The sequence below is a fragment of the Lactuca serriola genome, chromosome 5 (genome assembly GCF_051521515.1).
Source record: "Lactuca serriola cultivar US96UC23 chromosome 5, Lser_US96UC23_V15, whole genome shotgun sequence".
Lineage (NCBI taxonomy): Eukaryota > Viridiplantae > Streptophyta > Magnoliopsida > Asterales > Asteraceae > Lactuca > Lactuca serriola.
This window is the reverse complement of record NC_136412.1, coordinates 247,698,564-247,723,792: the sequence shown is the minus strand read 5'-3', so window position 1 is coordinate 247,723,792 and position 25,229 is coordinate 247,698,564. Positions and strand designations below refer to the sequence as shown.

At 34.2% G+C, this 25,229-nt stretch overlaps 1 protein-coding gene across 1 annotated transcript; it reads right to left on the bottom strand.

Annotated features, from left to right (window-relative positions):
- Positions 1–16,517: 16,517 nt before the first annotated feature.
- LOC145053946 (bifunctional riboflavin biosynthesis protein RIBA 1, chloroplastic-like) lies at positions 16,518–19,875 on the bottom strand. The gene is made up of 7 exons (XM_079002071.1): positions 19,688–19,875; positions 18,677–19,043; positions 18,376–18,597; positions 17,972–18,294; positions 17,478–17,607; positions 17,076–17,372; positions 16,518–16,963 (listed from the first exon to the last, which is right to left on the bottom strand). The coding sequence occupies exons 1-7, from the start codon at positions 19,735–19,737 to the stop codon at positions 16,718–16,720; spliced, it is 1,635 nt and encodes a 544-aa protein (XP_078858197.1). The 5' UTR covers positions 19,738–19,875; the 3' UTR covers positions 16,518–16,717.
- Positions 19,876–25,229: the final 5,354 nt, after the last annotated feature.

Below are 25,229 nucleotides of genomic sequence, written 5' to 3'. Positions count from 1 at the left end.
GAAAGAGGAGAAGAAAACTGTGAATGATAACATTTGGATAATTATCGACTGGCTGATTAAGAATGCCTATTTTCTCGTCATATGTGAAACAGCTTCAATGGAGAAATACGCACAAATTTATTTAGACGAAATTGTGACGAGACATGGTGTGTCACTAATGATTAGTTCCAATTATGATACTCGCTTCCTTTTTGATCGAGTATGCAACGATAATTGGAACCTCGAGTTGTTTTTAGCATAGCCTATCATCCCCAGAAAGATGGTCAGAGGGAAAGAACAATCCAAACTGTAGAAGATATGCTTCGTGCATGTGTCTTGGAGTTCGATGGTAATAGGGACAAATGCCACACTCCACTATGTTGGTGTAAAGAAGAACAAAAAATCCTTGGTGGTCCTGAAATGATTCAAGACACTACTGATAGGATTCAAATTATACGTGAAGGAATGAAAACAATCCAGGATCGATAACAGTCCTGTGCAGAAATGGAGGAGACGATTCATAGAATTTCAAGTGGGTGATACTGAAAGTAACCCCGTGGAAATACATTATAAAATTTGAGAAGAAAAGGAAATTGAGTCCTAGACTTGTTGGACTTTTCAAAAATTACTAAGAGAGTTGGTCAACAAGCATATTGCTTGGGATTGCCTGAAGATTTATCAGGTATACATGATGTATTTCATGTAAGTTATTTGCATAAATGTTTAAACATTTATGATGAAATGGTTCTATTATCCGATGTGCAACTGGATAATAAGTTAAGTAGAAGAGATCGTCGAACGACTAATCTACGTAATAAAGAAGTGAAGTTGGTGCATGCCAAGTAGAAAACACCATCGAGCCCCAATTATACTTGGGGAAAATAAGAATAAGATAAGAATGAAATATCCCCAATTTTTTTTAATCAATGTGATTTCGGGGACGAAATCCTCAAAAGGAGGAGGTACTTGTAACATACACATTCTGAAATCGTGTATTGTTATTATTTAAACTGAATAAAATTGAGTATTGAGTTCTAACAGATAGTTTTTACTAGAAATGAAGTAAACTATGTTTAGAATCACTCATAAAATATTGGAAGTCTTATGAGCTTCTAATTAATAGTCAAATAGTGAAATTTAGCAAAAATATAAAATTTGAAATAAGTGAAATTTTGTTATTTAATGCTGCAGAGAATCTCGTTAGAAACATTTAGGCGAAAACCTCGTCGAAATCCGAGTTATAACGAAGAAGTTATGACCAAACGAAGATCCGTGATAAATCTAAAAACTACTTTGTCGCGTAAAAATTTAGTTTTCGATAAACTAATTTTTAGTCTTAGTGATGTAAATGAAAGTTGTAGAACTCGTAAATATAATCAACTTTCAAATAAAGACCGTTTGAATCTGACTTCGTATGAGGGAGTTATGATTTTTCTAAGTTTCAGGATTAGTAGTAGACAACTAAAAATTCGAATTTTAGATCGAATGATTTTTAGCCAACACAACCTAAACGAGAATTGAAGGTCTCGTCATTTGTAGTAAAACGGTAAAAAGTTTGACGAAAACGGACGTCGGATGAAGAAGTTATGAATTTTTAACGGATTATCTTGTCCCGGTCTGTTAAAAATAATAATATAAAAATTAAAGTCAAAATTAGCCGACGAAGTCTAAACGAAAGTTGTAGAGCGTAATTTTAGCTACGCGTGCATATAAAGAACGTCGAAAACGGAGCTCGTATGCGAAAGTTATGGATTTTAGAAGTTTTGGGTTCAATTTCCGAGAATTTCGCATGGTTGGTGTTCGGCCACGTCACCCTCGTCCGGATCTCGCCTCGTGTCCACCTTGTGTTCGAAGCAACTTAGTCATCCGAGCATCTGGCAACGCGTGTCGCAACCCCCTCGCACCGAAGGCTCGGCCAATCCGAGACCGCCACCTGCCCTTCCCGTGTTGACCTGCGAAGCGAGCCACCTGGAGGCTCGCATGCGAGCCACGTACTTCGTTCCTCCTACTTCCTCGTGCCCTCGCTGACTCACCCCTTTTCGGCCGAACCCTCGCATATCCTCCCTATAAATACAAGGCCTGCGAGCCTTGCCGAGGAATTTTAGAAAATTGCCATTTTTGGCCCCTTTTTCCATATTTTGACTATTTTGACATCCCCCGAAGCCCCGGTGTCAATTTTAACACCCGAAACACGCCCCGAAGTGTCGTGGAGCCCGAAAAATTTATCTTTTCGGTTTTGAAGCTCTACCTTTTTAGAGTCTGGTTTTTAGCTAATTCTCCCGGTTTTCAACGAATAAAGCCATATTTGGAGCCGATATGCTGCTCAAATTACTATTTTAACCCCCGATTATTTTAAGGTGAGTTCAATATATAGGAACAATTGTATGTTATCTGTTATATGTGCTATGTGCTCTTCGGTGTTATTATTCTGAGTTATTTTCCCGTGTTATTTTTATTCACTATTTTTAATAGCAAAGTTATACCTTTGACCATGTGATCAGTAAAAGGACTTAGATTCATGGTGGTACTGGTATGTAGCCTCTGGCCATGTAGAACATGTCTTGTAAGAGAATGACTTATATTCTATGGCATTGGCAGAAGGTTAGATAGGACTGGTATGTGGCCTCTGACCATGTAGAGCATGACTCCGTAAGAGAATGAACTCTATTCTATGGTATTGGTAAATGGTTAGACAGGGCTATAAGCCTGAAATCTACCAAAATGTTAATTAGAAATTATATGCCTTCTGTGCCATTTAGGCAAAAGCTTTATTGATGCATATCAAGTATTGAAATCGTTATGTCTCATTGATCGTAAATCTTTAAATCAAATCTTGAGTTGATATTGAAAGCCTGACATATGATACGCAAATGCTATTGTTGTTCGTGTTCCCTTTTGCTTCTGTCATATTGATATATATATATATATATATATATATATATATATATATATATATATATATATATATATATATATATATAAGGCATAAGATTATATTGTATCTATTTATTGAATTCACTAAGCGTTATCGCTTATCCCTCTCAACATTTAACAATTGCAGGTGATGAGTATCCAATATAGTTTTATACTGCTGAAAGATTTAGAATTGTTGATACTATTTCTCTGTATTTTAATGTTCATGTATGTATATGAATAGTAGATTCTTGGGTAGATATGAAATGTAATAAAACTTAGTTGGTTTGTATCCAATCTTTTGTAATCACTTTATCAATATAAAATATTGTTTTATAAAAATGCATGTAGCATGTTTTGAGGAAGTAACTTAAGAATAATGTTGGAATAGTATGAAAGTTTGGGTCTTTCATAAATACGAAAGTTGGGGTCTTTCAACAGCCGTCTCATCAAGGGCTGCATATCTGTCATCAAAATACTCCATCATAGCGGTCTCTATAGACCCAAACAACTCCGGAATCTGACCCCGGACAATCTCGACCACCTCCTCGCGAATGATCTCCCTAACATGATCCTGTCAACACTGGCCTATCCTGGCCGATAACCTTGAGCGTTGTCTGGGCCTCCTGATCACCTTGCCCTGATCCCGATCCGGATCCAATCACAAAACACCTCGTAACCACCATATTGAAAATATAACAGGAAGATATCAAATAATCTGCATAAATAACAGGGAACCAACTCCCGATTGAACCCTGGGGGTTGTGACTTCCTTGCTACGTGTACGGGTCCTATGCTTTCAGTAGTACGGGCCCATACTACCTTCCACACCTACCCATATTTGTCTCAAGTATCACCACAACACCCCAACAACATATATATATACGTGGTGGTCGCTCAATCACTCATAGAGGAAGGCTAACTGTCTCAAAACTGACCTACCGGCCTCACACAACTTATATATCCATGAAACTTCCACCAACCCTACAGCGCTAGTGTATGCTAATCATATCTAACAATGGACCCTATAGACTTTCGAATGTATGATCCTACCCTAAGCCCCCAATCACACAAGAACAGAACATAAGGCCAAACCAAGCATTCTCAGGCTATAAGATCTTAATTATGTACGACATTGATGCATATACTAAGCAACTACAGTAATGATGTCAATTTCATACAAGGAAAACCTTAGGCTACCAGGCATCATATAATCAGGCATTCCTATCATGCAATTCCTGAAAATCCCTAGCCTAGTACTAGCATGTTGTTATAACATATCACAATATCAAATAATCATATGGTATTTTGGGGTCTACTTACTGGCTTCGGCTGATCGTACACCCTGCATCCTCCTTTTCTCATTTTGAAAACCATTTTAAAACTATTTGAAAATCCTTCCTTGGTTTGAGACTAGATTCACACGAATGTTCCTCCAATTCACTCAAACCAAGGCTCTAATACCAACTTGTAACACCCATATAGTCATGCCAAATTTAAACTTTTAAAAACATTTCAAAACCATTAAATCATTACAAACTTGTTTTCAAAATGTATAATATCAGATTTTTTTCCCAAAAACATAAACAAAACATGAGGATTTGTACGATCATGCCTTTTCCTTGTCGCGATCCCCTGATGTACCTGAAACAATAAACTGAAAACTATAATGTGAGTTTCCCCCAAAATACCAACGTCATACAGTCATAACCATATCATATAAACATATAGGCAAACAGCATGCATAATGAGCCTTCAGCCTGTCTGGACCGCCTCGTAGGGCCTACAGCCTATCTGGACCGCTCGTTGAGCCTTCGACCTAACTGAACCCCTTTGTAGGGCCTTCAGCACAAAGTAAGACCGCCTCAACCCAACCCTCAATCAACAAACATGTGCACATACATATCATATGCTAGCATATATAACAGTCAAGATGATCTAACAGATCACTAATCATAGCAACATCCTATTACCAGGGTACAGACCTAACCAGGTCATTAAGCATATCACCATCCTAACTACCACGATGTAAATCAATAAGCATATCATACAATAAACCTGGATACAAATCCGACAAGGGCCAGCATTGGTGCCTTAGACCCATTAGATATAGTGAGGATAACTCACCTCACAACTGACGTGCTGAAGAAATAAGCCCAACTCTCGGATCACCGTCACAAACTCCACCACCTATGTTCACCATAGAACCATATCCATAAATTTCTAATTCTCCCAAAATGCCCCAGAAGTTAACTGGTCAACCCTAGGTCAAAGTCAAGGTCAACAGTTCATGTTGACCCGACTCGTTGAGTGCAGTTCACTGACTCGTCGAGTCCTTCCAGAACTCGAGTAGTCGCGAAATCCCCCATAGACTCGTCGAGTTTCCCTGCAACTCGTCGAGTTCATGCATGTCCAAATGTCGGGGAAACCCTAGCTGACTCGCCGAGACACCCCTCTGACTCGCCGAGTCCATGCATAAGTCCTTGCACGACAATCTTCATCGGACTTGCCGAGTTGCCCATGCAACTCGCCGAGTCCCTTCAGACCTTTATTCATTAAAATGCTTTGCAAGCCATTCTGAGGCTCCATATTGCAGATCAAGCTTCCCAAGGCATGTTTATCACGTAATTTTGCAAACTTTACGTGCATGCAAGGCTCTAAAGACTTAGAATATCAAATCCAAGCTTGAAATGGGGTTTAACTCATAAGGAAGGGCTCATACTTGCTAAAGTTGGAGAGTTTATGTACTTTAAGACCAAGGTGAGCTCAGATCTGGAGTTGCAACTTCAAATCCTAGCTTATACTCAAGAAAGGCTACATAATATGCTAGAAATGCCCTAATCTTCAACAAAATAAGATCTAGAAGGAAAGAAGGTCAATGTAACAACTTGATACCTTCAAATGATGCTAAACTGAGGTAGATTTCAGATCCCCGCACGTTCCTTGCTTCTAGCCACTTGCTCTCCAAACTCTTCTCACTAAGATCCACCTTCCAAAGCTTAAAACACACTAGAATGGAGCACACACACACGGATTAGGGTTTGTTGGACTCTCAAGAGGCTGCAATGGGGCTAAAAGGAGGCTTATGATCCTGTAAATAGGGTGCAAAACCCCGGAATTTAGGGTTTCACCCTCTAGCTCATACTTGTCGAGTCCTATCTTAGACTCATCGAGTAGGTCACTTAAATATGTGGCCCAGTCCGCTTCAACTCGACCAGTCAGGGCATCCAACTCGTCGAGTAGACCTTTAAATTATGAAAAATTAAAGCCATAAAATTATCACCTGAGAGTCAGGGCGTTACAGTATGTGGTAGAGATAGCTGGTATGCTATGGGGAACTCACTAATCTTGATGCTTACGGTTTACAATTTTGGTTTCAGGTATCATCGATTTGGAAAAGAAGAGCTCAGATTGATCGTGGTGCACACACCTATTATTTCTGCAATGAATGATTTTGGGATAAATTTTGATAAATGATTTACTTAACTATGATTTGGAATGTTTGAATTAAATGGTATCAATGTTTTAGTTATATTAAAAATGAAATTTTACCCTTGATTTTTGGGTCGTTACATCGTTATATCCACACAGTCGTGAAAACATACCCTATCCAATTTGATCATCAATTTTCTCCAAGTATACTTAATGCATAAATTTTACTTTTATCACATCGAATAATAATTATTTTATATAAATTTTGTTTCGTTCTTTAGCGTTTGACATCATTTAGAGATAAAAGTAGTAATACAAATGTAGATTTGAGTATAATGACTTTAATTGCATTCAAAAGTAAATAATATTATACAATAGGTCCTATTACAAGAGGGTTCGTGGTGGTTTGACCAGTGAATTTTGACTTATTTTTACCGTTTGTTACAGGATTACTATGCTATTTCTTGGAATTGAAGTTGCACAGTCTTCGAAAGGTTTATCATTTATCTCAGACGATGTATATCTCATATTTGTTTGAACTCGCACGACTTTCAGACAAGGTTGTAAAAATCGCTCGACGTTAGCTAGTCGGTGGACTGGGGTCAAGGGATTAATCGGCTAGGCGGAGATTAATCGGGGACCATTAATTGCTAATTTGTTAGATTTTAAAAATTAAATATGACTAATATCATATAAAAGTTCAAAAATACCACTAATATCATAACAAAATAGGTTAATATGATAAATACAACACTCATCATACCTCAAATAGTTTCTATTGAAATATAACTTCTTCAAAGTGTTAAAATTTCATCGGGTTCTACTGTTTTAGTTATTTTGTATACATGGATTAATCGCTAGGCGCTCTCTAATCGGTCGAGTAGCGCTTAGGGATTAATCAGAGATTAATCGGGACCTAATCGGGATTTTTACAACACTGCTTTCAGATAACAAAATTGTTGATACCCCTTTATAGAGTATTTCCAAGTATTCTCCAACTTAGTTCCCTTGACATATATGAGCCTTTATTGTACCATTGTGGGGAGTTTGGTCCATCTTACCATCACTAGGACAAATATTATTCATGCAATTCATGTGGTTAGCCAGTTTGTAAGTGCTCCTTCCATGGTTCATTGAAGAGCTATTCTTCTTATTTTGAAATATATTTGTGGTACTCAGTTTTGCAGTCTAGTGTTTCCTTCCACTTCCTCTCTTGAGTTGTGTGCCTATAACGATGTTGGTTGGGATAGCAATGTTTATGATCGCAAGTCTACTATTGGGTATTGTATCTTTCTTGGAGATTCATTGATTTCATGGAAGAGTAAGAAACAAGATGTTTTCTCTCGATCATCTACAAAATCTAAGTATCAAGTTATATATGGGTGTTGTTACTTGCGAGATTGTGTGGTTACGATGGCTTCTTGCGGACATGGATGTTCATATTTCTCAGCCTACCCCCTTGCATTGTGACAATGATAATGCAATAATAATTGCCAATACTTTGGTATTTCATGAGCGTACAAAACATATTATTGTTATTTCACTCGTCACCACTTTCAGCAGCGGACTATTGTCCATGTACTATACAGATTGTGATTTATTTACGAAAGCCTTGACAGCTTCTTGTTTTCATTTTCTGACTGAAAAACTCTCAATGTTTATTGTTGTCGCATTATGAGTTTGAAGAGGAATGTTAGCATAATAAAGTTATTATGCCTTTTCTAGTTTGGGCCTTATTTGGCTCTTTAGCCCTATAGCTAGGTTTTAGCTTTCATATTTATATTGTCTTTCTCTTTTATTATAATAGTACTCTTTTTTATGATTCAATAACGAAACCCTTGCATATTTTGTTCATTAGTTTACACCTATATATAAAGTCTAATAGCTAGGGTTTTAATTGTGATGTATGATCATTTTCAAGCTCGTGAATAAAAATACTTCCTCCTATCCTATGGATGACCTAACTGAACCATGTTAAATATTGTCTTTGGGTGTGTGTGTGATTTTTTTTTCTCGATTATTCATGATATGCATACATACATAGAAAAGGTAAAAGAGAAGTGGATGCAAAAAGTTTCACATTGGGGTAAATATGCAAAAGTCTATGGAAGGCATTTGTGGTTAGTGGGTTGAAGCTTATTCTCCGTGATGTGGTTATACACGTAATAAAAGCTAGGGTGAAAAATATTGTTACATAACCGTGTAAATTGTGAATTGTCTTGGAATTTAATCTCAAAATCAGTGGCCATGTGGCCGTTCTCATTGTGGTTGAATCACATGACTCAATAGTTGTGGCTCCTCTCATGATGTTGTATGGCATCATGGTTTGCTGATTATAATCAAAGTGGAATTCTATAGCATTGCTTATAGCGGTGGTTTGCTTCCTGATTTAGCTGGCTCTCTTTTCAAACATTGATGCTGATGTTGATGTGTCTGGATATTGTGCTCTTGGTTTGATGATACCAAATTATTTTAAGCTACTAATAGCATTGTACTCAATTATCCCCTGTTTTGGTGTTTTTGGTTCTAGGAGGTAGGGCTGATTTGGAAATGTTCTTGTAATCTTCTACTCTTTCCAGTTTTCCAGTTGCAGTCACTTTCATGTTAATTATTTTTAAATAATTTTATTCTTTGAGCTTTCTTTCATGTTCATTAGTTCTTTACTGGATCCCATTGAGTTGCGAACTCGTTATTATGTCATGTATATCTTTGAGGTGGATTTTTTAAGTGTCGATGACCATCGTATCCTCTTTTGATTTAGCATCAACTATATGTTGCAAGTCTGTTGTTCGGGTATAACCATCGGGTTTCGGGGTTTTTGGGTAACTATCAAATGAAACTATAACCCACTAGTACAGAAAATGTTTAATAAAGCGGTTTTTTTTATTTCTTGATGCGGTTATTCAACCGCTTCAAAAAATATAGCATTATAAAATAGTGTTGTTTTTTGAGGCGGTTCTACAACCGCCTTAGAAAATGTCCAAAACTGCCTCATAAAAATAGCTTCATAAAATAGACTTAATTTTTTATGTTGTCCAAAACCGCCTCATAAAATACACTTAATTTTTTATGTTGTCCAAAACCGCCTTATAAAATATAGCTTCATAAAATAGATTTATTTTTTGATGTTGTTATTGAACAGCCTTAGAAAATAAATTGTCTTTTAAAATACAATACGATTGGCAACATAAAATATCACATCATTTGTTGATGTTATTAGTCAACAACATTGGAAAATGTAGAACCGTCTTATATAGATAAGAAAGGCGCCAATCTCACTTGTTATTTCCTTTTCTTATGATTGCTACTTTGACCTTGTATTCTTCCCTCCAGATGCTTCTGTAAATCAATCTCACTTGATGAACTCACGTTACAAATAAGACATATCCACTCCATTTTCTTCTTTAAAACCTCACTTGAACCTGCAATAACTAGTAATGACGGTGGTGGTGGTTTCTTATCTTTTTCTGAATCATTTGGAACACATTCAAATGAGTTCTCAGCAGACTCCATGGATTTGACAGAGTTTTCAGTTGTCAAATATGCCACTTTGGTTTGATGTTTCATTCTTGCAAGATGTTCCAGTAAACCACGCTCAGATATGCACTAGTTTTTCCGATCGAACACCTCCTCTCTTCATTGCCAACATCTCTCTTCCCATCATCATTTCCTTCTTTACTTGTGCTTCCTAAATGTAAATATGCTCCACATCCTCTAATATAATCTTTATGTTGAATCACTTTTCTTATATCTATAGACCCTCCTTGAAAAGTCATAGAAATCCCGGTTTAAATAAAAGAAAAACAACACAAAACATGATTATTTCAACTATACTTGATGAAATCGAAAAAAATCACCAAATTGAATAATGCTCTTTAATTGAATAGTTATTGTGATCAATATTGCATACCTTCCACAGCCTTTTTAGGGAAAAAAAAATACTGTAGTTGGAAGAAGTTGATGCAGAAGGTGTAGGACATACTTGATTGCGTTCATTTTAAGACTGAATCTTAGCACCCTGAAATCTACTGCTACAAGGATGGAGATATTTAGGGTTTTGCACTAGGGAGAAGTTTAGTCGAAGTAAAAGAGATGACGATGAATTCTTAGGAGTAAATTCTCATTTATGAAGAAGAGGCAGAGGATTTAGTGGTTTCATCAGATGCAAAATGGAGATAACCAGTAACGTTTAGGAATATGAATGGTTGATGAAGCGATTTATGAGGGGTCGGTTGGATTTCAATCACAAAATTTTCGAGTGGGAGAGAGACCTAGGTCGGAGGGAGATTAGAATTTTTTTGAAGGCGAGAGGAACTTAGGTTTGGGGAAAGATTAGAATTTTTCGACCGCCATTGGAGGGAAATCCGCTAAAAATATTAGAAAGCTAAAACGAAAATTTTAGAGGGAAAAAGATGATTTGGGGCGGTTTTAGGTTTTACTGATGCGATTTGTGTGAAATTTGGTGGTGGCTATGGAGGGTTTTTAGAAAGCTAAAACGAAAATTTTAGAGGGAAAGAGATAAAAATTTAATGATGCTATTATATTAAAAAAAGCATCAAAAAATCCTTATTTAATGATGTTTTTACATAAAGTAGCACTAAAAAATCTTTTTTTGATGCTATTCGTTGTTAACCGCCTTAACAAAAGCTTTTGGAAATTTATGTGGTGCTTTTTTAAAGCGGTTCGTGTATTATTTAAGGCTGTATACATTTAATGAGGCGGTTTTTACTATCAACCGCCTCAAAAATAAAGAATGGTTAGCATTATTAAATCACTTGTGTAGTAGTGACCGATACTCGAACCGAATTGAATTTCAGGTATTCGGGTTTCGGGTTAGGTGAGGTGAATTTAAAGAGACCCGAACCTTTTGACCAAAAGCATAGACCCCATTTAGAAGTACTACAACTCTATAAGCGTCTAAAAAATCCCATACCCAAACCTTGCATGAAAATTTTTTGAGACTACGTACACTTGCTAGAAAATGAATATTCATTTTGCAACATTTTAAATTATTTTCTTTTGTAACAAATTAAATGTCACAAAGTTAAATAAAATAAAAAAGCAATCACTTTACGTATTATATATTAAATTCCACAACTTTATTTACACCAACAAATTCAAATTTAAAGCTTTAGAGGTTGTAGTCTGGTCAAGAATGTCATCAGTCATCACAAGCTCTTTAATGGTGTTGTTTTCCAAGCTTCTCTTTCTTCCTGTACTCTTCTTCTTCATCAACATGTAAATCATCATCAATTGTAATTGCAACTGCCTTCATGCCATTCCGACCTTGCACAACATTCTCACTCACCTTCAAATGCTCATCGATATGCACCATTTCAGTTTTTTCAGCCATCTTGCTGCATTTGAGCTTTTTTATGATGCAACATAAAGCAAATAAGGTGAGTGCCAGAAAGAAAACACAACCAAACGATACAAAAACTACAAATATGACCGTCATTGTTGAATTTCTCAATTTCTATGATGAGATTGACTGAATTTTGTGGGTTTTGAGAAGAGTTTGATGTGAATAAAGAAGCTTGAAGGTTGATTATTTGTAGTAGCTAGAGAAGGGCCTGTCTATTGAGTTGGAATAGCATATGACTTCAAAGTTTCCAAAAACTTGACTTCGCTCTAATATTAAGCATGTTGTTGATTGTATTGTAAAACACTTCTGAAGATCTGAATGTCATTTCATATATATTTCTTTTATTGTTTTCAGCTTGTGGATTGTTAAAGAATTATATGCGCTCCAAATGAACATTACCAGGACATGGTTGCCAATTTGGAAAACTAATAATGATAAAAATAAAAAATAAAAAATACTACCCAAAAAATAGGTCGCATTTGTGTTATAAATATTACTACTCCAATGATGAAGTATTACTATTCACTAACAACATTTTTGGTGTCAGTTTTAAATACCAATTAAGGCCCCGTTTGATACGCATCTTTTCAGGTTCAAACAGATTTTTCTGGTTGAATGGACCGGAAAGACTGTTTGATTTGCACAAAAGAAATGGTCTTTCCCGGTAAGATATGTCTTTCCCAGAAAGCCTCAAAATCATATCTTTCTGGCTGAATGGGCTGGAAAGACAATTATACACCAAACCTCGCCTCTTTCTTTCTTTATTAGATTATTAATTTTTTTAAATAACTTTTTTTAAATTTATTTTTTTATTGAATTATTACTTTTTTTCATCATTCAACACAGTCAATCACATGTACAATCAAACATCATAGTTTCTTTCCCAGTCAAAAAACTTTCCCAAACAGCATTTTCTCAGAAAGAAACTATCAAACGGGACCTTAGTCTTTCAAGTTTGATGGTTATACAAATACATTAATTCATCATTTGTGGAAATATATTTTATAACATATAAATCATAAATGTGTAGATTTACCTAAATGTGTTATGGATGTAACTTTATTTATTTAATAAAATGTTTCTGTAACAATATAACAATAAATTCCAATTTATTATATATAATATATTTATTTAATTACATAATTTATAAAGTTTTTTGTAAGAAAAATAGATGACAGTTTTTAAAAAAAGCTAATAAATAGAAGGGATATTTTTGAAAATATAAATAAATTAAGAAAAAAGAATATATTTCGAGTATTCTTTTTTGTATAAAAATGATGTTAGAGTAGAGATCAATTTTATACCATTTTTTTTTGTATAAAAAGGTATTATGGCTGGTGAGGGTCATACCATTTTCTCCAAAGTAAATCACAAAGTTGGTTCTTATGGTATGTTAGTTTTTCAGGTAGTCCATGTTCGGTTTTTTGTAAAATAATAACAATAATAATAATAATAATAATAAATAAAAATTGTCCTTGAGTTATTGCCTTTTATTGCGGACACCATCCCTCCCACTCACGCTATCTACAAATAGATAGCATTTTCAACCCACATGTCCATTTCCTCGTCTGTTGCTCTCTAACCTCACTTTATTTTCACTTTATTTTGGTGTAAATAATAATGTTACTTGAATATTATTATTAATTTGCAAATATTGAATAATAGTATTCATTTGCACCGTTAACGTAGTGGAAGTTTCGGTTGTTAATTTAGTTTTTCATTTTATGTTAACACATTTCTAGTTTAATTTTGTTTATCAGTTATAATTTGGATGTAATAATTAATATTTATGATACTATTAATAATAAATATAAATTTTATTATTATTATGTTTTTTAAAACGGCAAACGATTCAGCAGAAGTCTTTACCCAATATTTCAGAGTAGACCTTGAATTCGAGCCCCACAAAACGGGCAAACCCAGCCTCAAAGGGATTTTCAGGGAAAATTCCCCCAAAGGTGGAGCATAATTGCAAGAGGCGTACAAATTGTGTTTTATGGTGCAAAGCGGGCAATCCTTGAGTTTTTTTTTTATAATTATTTAAATTCTGAAATAAATAAAAAATATAAAAAAGAAATAATAAAGTTAAAATAGTCTTCGCATATTTATTTGTACCAAAACCAAAGAAAAATTTTAATTTTGGACCTTCCATGCAAGTCGGAAACCTTTTGAATCCTATCCAAAGTTTTTTGCAAATAACAAGAACTAAATTTGCAATTTGTGACTTTTGTCTATATAAAAAGATTTAACGACAAAAATACAATAAGTTTTATAATAAAATAAAATTCATATTAATACACACAAAAACCATCAAAAACAATGTCTTTGTGCATTTTTTTTTTATGAAAAATCCCTACCAAATCCACCTACTTGCTTCAATTCCTCTTTTCTTTTTGTTTGATGGCATCACCACTTGAGTCCTATGATAACACAATAAAGAGATGTTAAAAAGAACTTTATTTTTTGGCATTTATCTAACATAAAAATTTACAAGAAGAGAGGTAATGATGAATTTATTATGATTGAATTTTTAAGTAATTTAATTCATGTGTAACTGAAAAATATGGAATTAAAAGACTACCCTAGCATCAGGCATATAATGCCTAAAAACGTAACATGGTTTCTTAAATTTGATGTCCTATTTTAAGATTGTATCCTTTTTTTTTTCTTCAAGTTTCATGTTACTCGTGCAAAATCTCATTTTTATCTACTAATGTTATCACATGAAATAATCAATAATGAAATATATATATATATATATATATATATATATATATATATATATATATATATATATATATATATATATATATATATATATATATATATATATATATATATATATATATACCAAAATAAAACCACATTTTGTAGTTCAAGTTTTCTATTTGTGGATTTCTTAATTCCTATTTATATTACCTTCTGGTTTAGATTCAATTCATTCTGTTGGACACTTTAAGCTCCTCCGTTGAACAATAAAGATTATTTTCTAGAATGATAGCTTTTTTATCAATCTTAAGACGGTCAAGCCAAGGGCATCCTTTTCATGAATACAAAAGCTTTTAGGTAGGAAACAATAGATAAGATACACAAAATTGGTAGATCGAAAGCCTTACTAGCTGAAACACAAACATTATAGAAAATTAAATATCATAACATAAAAATTATACATTTGGTATCTAGATATTCAGAAAAATTAGATTAGAAAAATATACATCCTGAATGAAAAACCAAATGAAATTAAAGATACAAAACTGAAGATATGAATTCCAAAAATTCAGAAACTAGAACTCAAATTAATCAAATAGAAATTCACACCTAAAGTTTGAAGAAAACTTTGACCTCTAAATCTTGTCTTCACTTTTCACTCTTCATATTAACATAAATCGATTGTGAGATGGTATCAAGAAATCAGGAGTTTAGTTTTAAGAAATCGAATGACTAATGAGATACAATTCGAATGGGAAAGGCCGAGAGGCAGAGAGGGTAGAAATTTGGAGTTTAGAGAAAGATATTGACAGGAGAGAATCGATTCATCATCGTCTACATCTTGGACCCTTACACCCCCTTCCCAAGTTCAACTTAACGAGAGAAAAGAACGAAAATTGATAGAAGTGAGAAAAAAGTAAAAAAAAAAAAAATAGTGTGCCCGAGTTTCATTAAAAAAAAAAGGAAGTGGAAGAATCATTTTCCCTCATAACTTTCCTTCTAATTTGGAAGGATTCAGAGAAAAGAATAAAATGTTTAATTTTCTTTTCGTTTCTCTCCAACTCAAGAATAAAAACGACAATTTTCTTTTTATTTCCTTTCTCTTCTTTTCTCTCTTTACTTTCTTTTCTCTTCTTTTCTTTCCTTTGCTAAAACTCGAGAACTAGGCGTTAGTCATTCTAGCAACCGATTTTGGCGATTACAAATTTCATCTTTTCAATTTCTCGCACCCTTGCCTAGCCTAGAATCACAGTTGTCGGTCTAGAACCATGAGTCATGGACATTAGATATTGGGCCAAAATAATTTCTATATTATTAACATATTGGGCTAAATTTATGTACCCTCCTCTTTTACTGACTTAGGACCAAGCCCAACTCACCCAAGTATTAGGCTAGTCAATATTCTTTTTGTAACATTTAAATTTATTTTATACTAAAATGTTAAATAGATTAATAAAATAAGAAAGCAATCACCTTGCATAATATAATAAATTCCGCAACTTTAATTACACCATATATCAAATTCAAATTTAAAGCTTTAGAGGTTGTAATCTGATCATGAATGTCATCACAAACTATTTAATGGTGTTCCTTTCCAAGCTTCTCTTTCTTCCTCGACTCTTCTTCTTCGTCAACATGTAAATCATCATCGATTGTAATTGCAACTGCCTTCATGCCATTTGGACCTTGCACAACATTCTCCCTCACCTTCAAATGCTCATCGATATGCACCATTTCAGTTTTTTCAGCCATCTTGCTACATTTAAGCTTTTTTATGATGTAACATAAAGCAAATAAAATGGGTACTAGAAAGAAAACACAGCCAAACGACACAAAAACTACCAATATGACCTTCATTGTTGAATCTCTCAATTTTTATGATGAGATTGATTAAATTTTGTTGGTTTTGAGATGAGTTTGATGTGAATATGGAAGTTTGAAGATTGATTATTTGTAGTAGAGAAGGGCATGTCTATTGTGTTGCAATAACATGACTTCAAAGTTTTCCCAAAACATGACTTCACTCTAATCTTAAGCAAGTTAGTTGATTGCATTGTAAAATACTTCTAAAGATCTAAATGTCGCTTCATTTTTTATTGTTCTAAGTTAACATCATACATAAACAAAACTCGCAACATCTTTTTCCCATGTATTACAAATTCATGTAAAAAAAATCAACTTGAAAGAATGAATTTTTCTCAGGTTCTTAATACCTTCATCTTACATTTTATAAGTTTAGTTGGAGGGAGGCCTATATGAAGTTTTTAAAAGAGCCAAGTAAGTAAGAAGAAGAATTTAGGTCAATTGATGAAGATGAACTTAATCAGTTGGATTTTCCTTCTTAGTGATGAGATTTGGGACACCATTGTTGTTGTTCCCAGAGGATCCATACACGTGTCCCATTTTGGCTCTTTTGGTCTCAAGGTATCTCTTGTTGTGTTTTGTAATTGGAGTCAAAAGAGGAACTCTTCCTGCAACTTCCAAACCATATCCCTTCAGTCCACTGTATTTAGCAGGATTATTTGTCATCAGCTTCATTGTTCTCACTCCCAAATCTCTCAATATCTACACACCAAAAAAAAAAAAAAAAAAACAAGATAAAGTGATTTCATCAAAATTACATACAAATAATCAAAATTTCTAAAATACCCTTTGAAAAATATATAAATTACTATACCTGAGCACCAATGCCATACTCCCTAGAATCAACAGGCAAACCAAGCTCCTCATTAGCTTCAACAGTGTCACGACCATCATCTTGCAAATTATAAGCACGAAGCTTATGCCCTAATCCAATCCCCCTACCCTCATGACCTCTCAAATAGACCAAAACGCCCCTCCCTGCCTCTTCAATCTGTTGCATTGCAAGTGCTAATTGGTTCCCACAATCACATCTTGCAGACCCAAATATGTCTCCTGTTAAACATTCCGAATGTACCCTTACAAGAATCTCATTCCCATCACCAATCTCACCCTGTTTTAATTTTAATCATACCACATAATCTTTTATTACTTTACTATTCAATTTCTACAAAAAGTTGAAAAAAAAACAAAACTAATTATTTGTTTATCTTATTACCTTCACCATTGCAATATGTTCCATTCCATCTAAGATTGATCTATAACAATACGCAACAAATGGGCCCCACGTAGTAGGTATACGTGCAGCAGAAGCACGTTCCACTAGTTTATCTGTCTTCCTTCTATACCTGCAAATTTAAATAAATGTCACAAATTTATTCATGCGTACTCAGAACTTAAATGCTTTGAGTAGCTTTTTTTAAATTTCCCGAATATACCCTTAACTAATTATAAAAAATAAAAAAAAATAAAAAAAAAAAAAACATATTCTTCTAAATGTCCTTTTATGTTATTTTATATCTTTTAGCTAGTTTTTACCAATTGTCATTTTTCTCAACTAGCTTATAAGCTAGCAGCTAGCTTTTCAACTACCAGCTAGCTTTTTAGCTATCAGTTAGTTTTTTCAGCTACTCTGTCACACATAGCCTAATAATAATGATTAGACATTTGGACTCATTAAGTCCATTAATTAAAAGCAAGAATTTCATTTACCTGATTAGATCAGCAATAGATATAAGCTTTAAGTTCTCCCTTTTGACAAATTCCCGAAGCTTTGGTAATCTAGCCATGGAACCATCATCATCAACAATCTCACATAAAACAGCTACAGGATCAAATCCAGCTAACATTGCTAAATCTACAGAAGCTTCAGTATGTCCAGCTCTTTTCAAGACACCACCTTCTCTGTATTTCAATGGAAATATATGTCCCGGGCGGTTGAAATCACCGGGCAGTGAATCTTTAGAAGCTAAAGCTTTAATGGTGGCTGCCCGATCACGGGCAGACACACCAGTAGTTGTTCCATGTTTTGCATCCTACAAATCAATAATAGAACTCTAATAAAAATAACAAATTGGGTTACTTTTTTGAAACAAAAATGCGAAAAGTAGACGTACGACTGATACTGTGAATGCTGTAGAGAGCTTCTCTTCATTGTCTTTGTGAGTTACCATTAATGGAAGTTCCAAACGATCCAAATCTTCCCCTTTCATGCTTACACAAACAATCCCAGTTCCATGTTTAACAATGAAAGCCATGGCTTCTGGTGTAACACATGATGCTGCCATTATCAAATCTCCTTCGTTTTCTCTGTCTTCATCATCTACTACAACTACCATCTGCAGTATAAAGAGAAATTTTGGAGGGAAATTGGATATATTTATAGTTTGTTAAATAAGGAATTGAAAGTGTACAAACCTTTCCCTGGCGTATATCTTCAATTGCTTCTGGAATGGATGAAAAGCCTGTGGTGGGTTGATCTAAATCATATTCATCAGCTTCATTAGAGAAACTGTTCATGGTAGGAGTGGTTTCAGCTGCTGGTGTACCCAAAGCTATTGAATCAGGTTGTATCAGAATTCCAGATGATACACTAACACCATTAATGCTTTTTTGATTGAAACCACCATCTAGAGGCAATAGTGAAGCTCTGAGTCTACCATCAGGTTTAGTTTTGGAGCATGATTTGGTAGTGAGATGGAGAAATGTCTCTGATGTATGCCCATTGGATGAGATAAGATTTACAGAGTGAAGACTGTTGTATGAGCTGAAGTTTGTGATCATCCTGCAGCATAGGATAGGTAGTCAATTATGAGAGGCAATGGCAGCTTTCGAAATGATGAAGATTGGTGAAAATGTTAAATGGAACTTGATACTAAAGAAAATTCTCTATCACCAAATAAAAAATGTATTGCCACTAAAGAAAATTCTCTATCACCAAAAAGGGAAAAAAAAAAAAAAAAAAAAAGTATTGCATGGGGTAATTGAGAGAGCCTTTTGGTCCTTATAGAACATCCAATTGCGAATCTATCTATAGGAATCGGAATCAAAGCATCTTGAATTGAAATTTGAACGTAATTAGCTTCAAATGGATTTGAAAATCTCGGATTCTATGTTCAAAGCACTAGCTTGATATTTCTGTATTTGGAACTATAACGCTCAAATCGTATACCTGTTTGGTATTGATAAAAATCAATCATAAAATAACAATAACCGGTTCTTTTTTACTACGAAATAGAAACAGAGATCCAGTGGTCTGAATCGATAAGAAATTTCTCAAATCAACATTAATTCGAACGAACCCAAAAAGCTCGCAAATAAACTAAAATCCAGAAAAGAAAATTCCCAATTGATTTCAATAGAAGCACGCATTAATCAGCATCAAATTAAAGAGGATAAGAAGATAGAAAAACGGACAGAGATGCTTACTTTGAGCGAAGTAAAGAGGTGGATGCAGAAGACATGTTAATGGAAGCCATTAATCTGCTTTAGAAGAATCTAGAATTGGATTATGTTTGCGTCCCTAAATTGAAGAAAAGGGGAATTTGATGTAGTCAAGTGCTGCGAAAAAGAACCCAAATTGGTGGGTGTTTTATAGATGATAGATAGGACGAAAGAGACAAGTAGTGGAATGGGAGAAGAGGAAGTAACAACTTGGAAAGAGCGGGTGTAGAAACCCGAAGGTGTTTGCGGGTGATACTTCACCATGACCCATGAAGGAATTCCTCACAATAGCTTTGAAATCCTCACAAGAGCTTTGAAATTTTGATTATTATTATTATTATTATTATTATTATATATTATTATTATGCATAAAATTCTTAAAATTTGCAATTCTAAAGTCTAAGTTTTTATCCGTTTATCTAAAGTCTAAGTCTATTAATGACTCAAATTTTGCAATTTTTTATCAATTTTATCATTTTTTTCTAAATTTATTTGATAAACTGATAATTGCTATCAAATTTAAGGGTAAGGATGTGTAAGGTACAGTTTAATTTGATTATTTGTCAAAACCGAATCATAATCATTAAAATTGGTTAATTTATTTCAATAACCATTGGGTAGTGGTTAATATTAGTTTTGGTTAACGGTTTTAATCGGTTAAGGTTATTGTTAATGGTTAATATCGGTTAACCATAATGGTCCAAGATGACATAAAAATAAAAATATTTTTCTATAAAAATTAATAAACATAAAGTCCATTGTTATAAAAAGTGATTGATATATATATATATATATATATATATATATATATATATATATATATATATATATATAATCAAAATCAAATAAGAAGGAAAATTCTGATAGGAAGTAGAAAACTTTTTATATACATCTTTTTTAGCAAACGAACAAAATGAAGCATTAGATGATTCAAAAATAAAATGATTCATAAGAAAAAAAATTCCGCAAAAAACACCTGCATGATTCATTTTTAAGTAAATCAAGAATAAATTCACTTTTCTCGACAACTTTAGTGAATATCAACAAAATCATAGTAAAAATAATCATCAAGATGTTTTTTCGTGAATTTTTTTGTGTATCATTTTATATTCATCTAGTGATTCATTTGTTTGTTCGCCAAAAAGTATGCAGAAAAAAAAAAACTTTTTACTTTCCTACAAAAAAATCTACAATTAAGCGTGCTCGGGCGAGACCAATCTAGGGATGGGTGACCCCCTGGGAAGTTTTCGCGTTGGGAGCCCAAAACGGACAATATTGTGATATGTGCCAGAGGGGGATGTTACAAATGGTATTAGAGCTAGGGCATGGGTCAATATGTTTGACAGAGACATCGAACCTTATAATGGGGTGAAGGTGGATGGTACTTGCACTTGATCCCACATCGGCTTGGAAGGAGAATAAAACATTCCCTTATAAGGGGTGTGGATACATACCTTGTGACAACGTGTTTTAAAGTCGTGAGGGCAGCAGATCTCATAAGAACTCTACAGCTAAGCATGCTCGGGCAAGAACAATCCAGGGATGGGTGACCCCCTGGGAAGTTTTCACGCCGGGAGCCCAAAGCAGACAATATATATTGTGATACGTTATAGAGGGAGATGTTACAGATGGTATCAGAGCTAAGGCATGGGTCGATGTGTTTGATAAGGACATCGAACCCTATAATGGGGGGGTGAAGGTGGGTGGTACCTGCACCTGATCCCATATCGGCTTGGAAGGAGAACGAAACATTCCCTTATAAGGGTGTGGATACCTTCCTTGTCACAACGTGTTTTAAAGTCTAAGGGCAACAGATCCTATAAGAACTCTGCAGTTAAGCGTGCTCGGGGGAGAACAATCCAGGGATAGGTGACCCCTGGGAAGTTTTCGCGCCGGGAGCCCAAAGCGGACAATATTGTGATACGTGTCAGAGGGGGATGTTACACACGTCATTTGTTGCAAGATCTTATCATTGATTTTGGTCTCTCGAACCATTCTCAAAGGTACTGTATCTTTTCCTGCATTCTTCAGCATGAAGATGATGATTAGGGTGATAGACATTGAGCGTCTTACTTTCGACACAAGATAAGAAAGAACTGTGTCTGGACAAAATGCTTTGAATGCTCTTTTTGCCTTCTCTTGAACCCTTAACCTATTGCGACATGTTCATGTGAAGACAATGAGTATGGCACAACTAATTTCCATAGACGTCCTCACAGCTATACTAACCCTCATCCAAGATCTAAATTACCTATTGTCAAGACAATGATCCTTTGCTCCTTCAAGTCTTGTCCTACTGAATTTCATAACTCGAAGGTTATAAGGATTAGAACCTCTTAACTCGGTGGTTACAAAGACTTTGTTTCTTTAGATCTCATCTCATGGTGATGGATTTTAAGCTTGGAGTCCATAAGAATAATATCATATTCGAAGAATAAGAACATCTCTCTCCATGATTATATGTTTAATATCTATATTTTAATGTGTTTGAAGGTGTGAAGTGTGTGCTAATATGTCTTTCTTTTATACACAGAAGTTGGTATGGAAGAAATATTGAAAAGAGGAAATACTTTATGAGAAATCAATTCAAAAGATACAATATATTAGGTCATTATCTTTTTCGAAAAAGCTGCAAGTTTCTCATTTGACCACTTTTTGAGTATTTATTTTTGTTATTTTTATTTTCATTTAATTTTGTCTTGTACCATATCAAATGAACTGATGGTGAATCATTGTTTCTAGACTGAAAACTATAAACATAACTCTATGATGCTAAGAGTTGAAGTGTTGAACCACTCTTAGCTGATGAGTTAGAAACTATCTATGATTCACACTGATTGCACCAAAGTATGACTGAGACATCCCTTTCTCTCATTGTCTTCTATCAAAAAACTTGATGATTCACTATACAATACCATACACTGATAAAAGTTTGAAATTTTGTGCTTACGGTTAAGCAATGTAATGTATTTTATCACATGCACCAACCCCTTCTTGCTCTATTTTCTTCTTAAAATTTTTATGATTCAACATCAGATACCAGAAGCTAATGAGAACGTGAAAAACAATGTGTTCATGGCAGTGTTGCAAAACTCGGCCTACTCGGCCGATTACTTGGAATCGGCCCTCCACCGACGCGAGTAATGTGAACACGGCAAAAAAACCAGATTAAGACAAATTCGGTCAAAAATCGGTCAATATCTCTCTAACTTGGGCCTACTTGGTATTACTCGGTCTTACTCAGTCAAACTCGGCCAACTCGGTCAAAATCGGTCAAACTCAGTCAAAGGGTCAAAATTGTCATAAAAAGAGAAAAAAATCAAGAATTTTAAGATTAATATGTATAATACACTTAAAGATTTATTATTTAACACACACATGTGATTATTACTACATATATATCTTAAATTTTCAGTAATTATTTATGAAGTGAGACATTTGTGTGTATTTTCAGTTTTATGTATTCACATGTATTTAATTTTATTATATATTTCAATCAAATTATGATTTTTAACTTATGATTTTAACATATATAATTTTCGTAAAAGTATTTCTACATGAATTACCGAATCCAAGTACTCGCTACTCCTCAGTCGGTCGAGCAGGTACCGAGTAGCGAGTTCTACATGGTTAAGATATGTACCATAGTTTATCACACACACTAACCCCTTCTTGCCCTTTTTTTTCTTCTTAAAAGTTTTTGTGATTTAGCATCAGATACCAACCGCTGATGAGTACTTGAAATTTGTACCAATGGGTATATTATGTATCGTGATGTATTATGCGCACCAACTTGTTCTTTCCCTAAAAAGATTCTAATTAAGAATTTTATGATTCATTATATAAGCCATACACTGATGAAAAATTGACACTTTATACTAATGGGCACATTCCGTATCGGAATGTATTAAACGCATCATCCCATTATCTCCCAAATTATTCTTCTAATAAAACTGGTAAATGATTCAACTTATAAAATCATACATTGATGACACCTTGCAACACTGTGTAAGTGATCTACTATTGAAACAATACAACAGTGTGATACACCAAAATCCCTCCTATCTTCCTAATGCATGTCACATACACTGATACTAACACTATTATTTTGTCATTGATGATCTCTCCTTACTAAATGCTACTCATGGGTCAATTTACTATCTTCTTAGAAGCTTATCTTACACTGTAACTTTTTAAATCTGGGGATATGTGTCATTCCTAGATAACTGCGAGATGTGGGGTGAATTTTTCTCTTTCTTATGATTGCTTCTCAACGGTGTTATCTAGGGTATAAAAGGGGATTAATTTCATCATCAACACTTTACTCTTTTAATTATCTTCAAAAGCTCTCGTTTGTCTTCAATCTCAAAAAACCTAATCGCAACCTCCATGGCTCTTCCTTATGTTCTCTCACTACAAGAAAAGGGGCATTTGTAACTAAAATATTTAAGACTGATTAATCAGTCTTGGATACCATGTATATGGGACTAATGATTTAGTCTTGAATACTATCTAGGACTGACTTTTAAGTGTAAATCATTAGAGATTGATCGAACCTATTCGAGACTAAAATTGAGTCTCTAGTTTGTGTAAGCCAATTTATGTTTGGAAGTGAACAAAATGGGGATTGGATTTTAGTCTCGAATAGTCTAGAGTCACTTTTCACTTTGGAGGGAAAGTTATGAGGGACTGAGTTTCAGTCTCTGATAGACCAGTGCAAGTTTCAATTTTGTAAGGAGCTAATTTAGGACTGAATTTTAGTCGTTGATACAATTGCACCAATTTGTCATTTTGATGGAAAATTTTCTATAGTTTGACTTTCAGTTCCTAATATACATGCGCTATTTGACAATCGAATGAACACTTATAACTCACTGTGCACTAAGGATGCAAATGGATCTTGCATTCCTTACTACCCTTGGGGACCCGACTGGAATGGATCGGGGCCGGGACTTCAATTTACTACCGAAAGAGGGGAAAATTATGATTTTTTAAAATAACATTATAGATTTTGTATTCAGTTTACCTCCTAAATTTTTACTTCCCTCTAATAATTTTAATTTCATTTATCATAAATTTTCATTTGCCTCTTATGAAATTGATTTCGTAAATTTTCATTTCCCTCTTATCAAACTGAATTCACTCTAGACCATTTTATTTTATTTTATTTTATTTACTATATTATGTTTTTAAAAGAAACATATTTGCCATTATATATATTTTATGACTGAAAATTTCAAATTTGATTTACCCGCTCTTAATTTCTAGTAGCCCGCTCTTAATTTCCTAAGTCCCCAACTATCTTTATTTTGACTCTTTCCCTTCCTCATTGTCATCCCTCCACTTTTAGTGGGTGTTTGGGAGTGCTTTTCAAATTGACTTATTAGCTTATTGGCTTTGCAAAAAGCCAATAAGCTAAAAAAGTGTTTGGGTTGTTCAAAACAACTTTTCAAATAACTTTTGGGTAGGCATAATAAGGAAGTTTTAAAAAGCCACAATATCCTTATTTTTTTATGGCTTTTTGACT

Excerpts from the sequence above, each read along its gene's own strand:
- LOC145053946 (XM_079002071.1), bottom strand. The coding sequence starts at position 19,737 with ATGGCTTCCATTAACATGTCTTCTGCATCCACCTCTTTACTTCGCTCA. Across the intron at positions 18,295-18,375 it reads CAGCATTCACAGTATCAGTC|GATGCAAAACATGGAACAAC; the intron begins GTACGTCTACTT and ends ATTGATTTGTAG. Across the intron at positions 17,608-17,971 it reads TCTATTGCTGATCTAATCAG|GTATAGAAGGAAGACAGATA; the intron begins GTAAATGAAATT and ends TTAAATTTGCAG.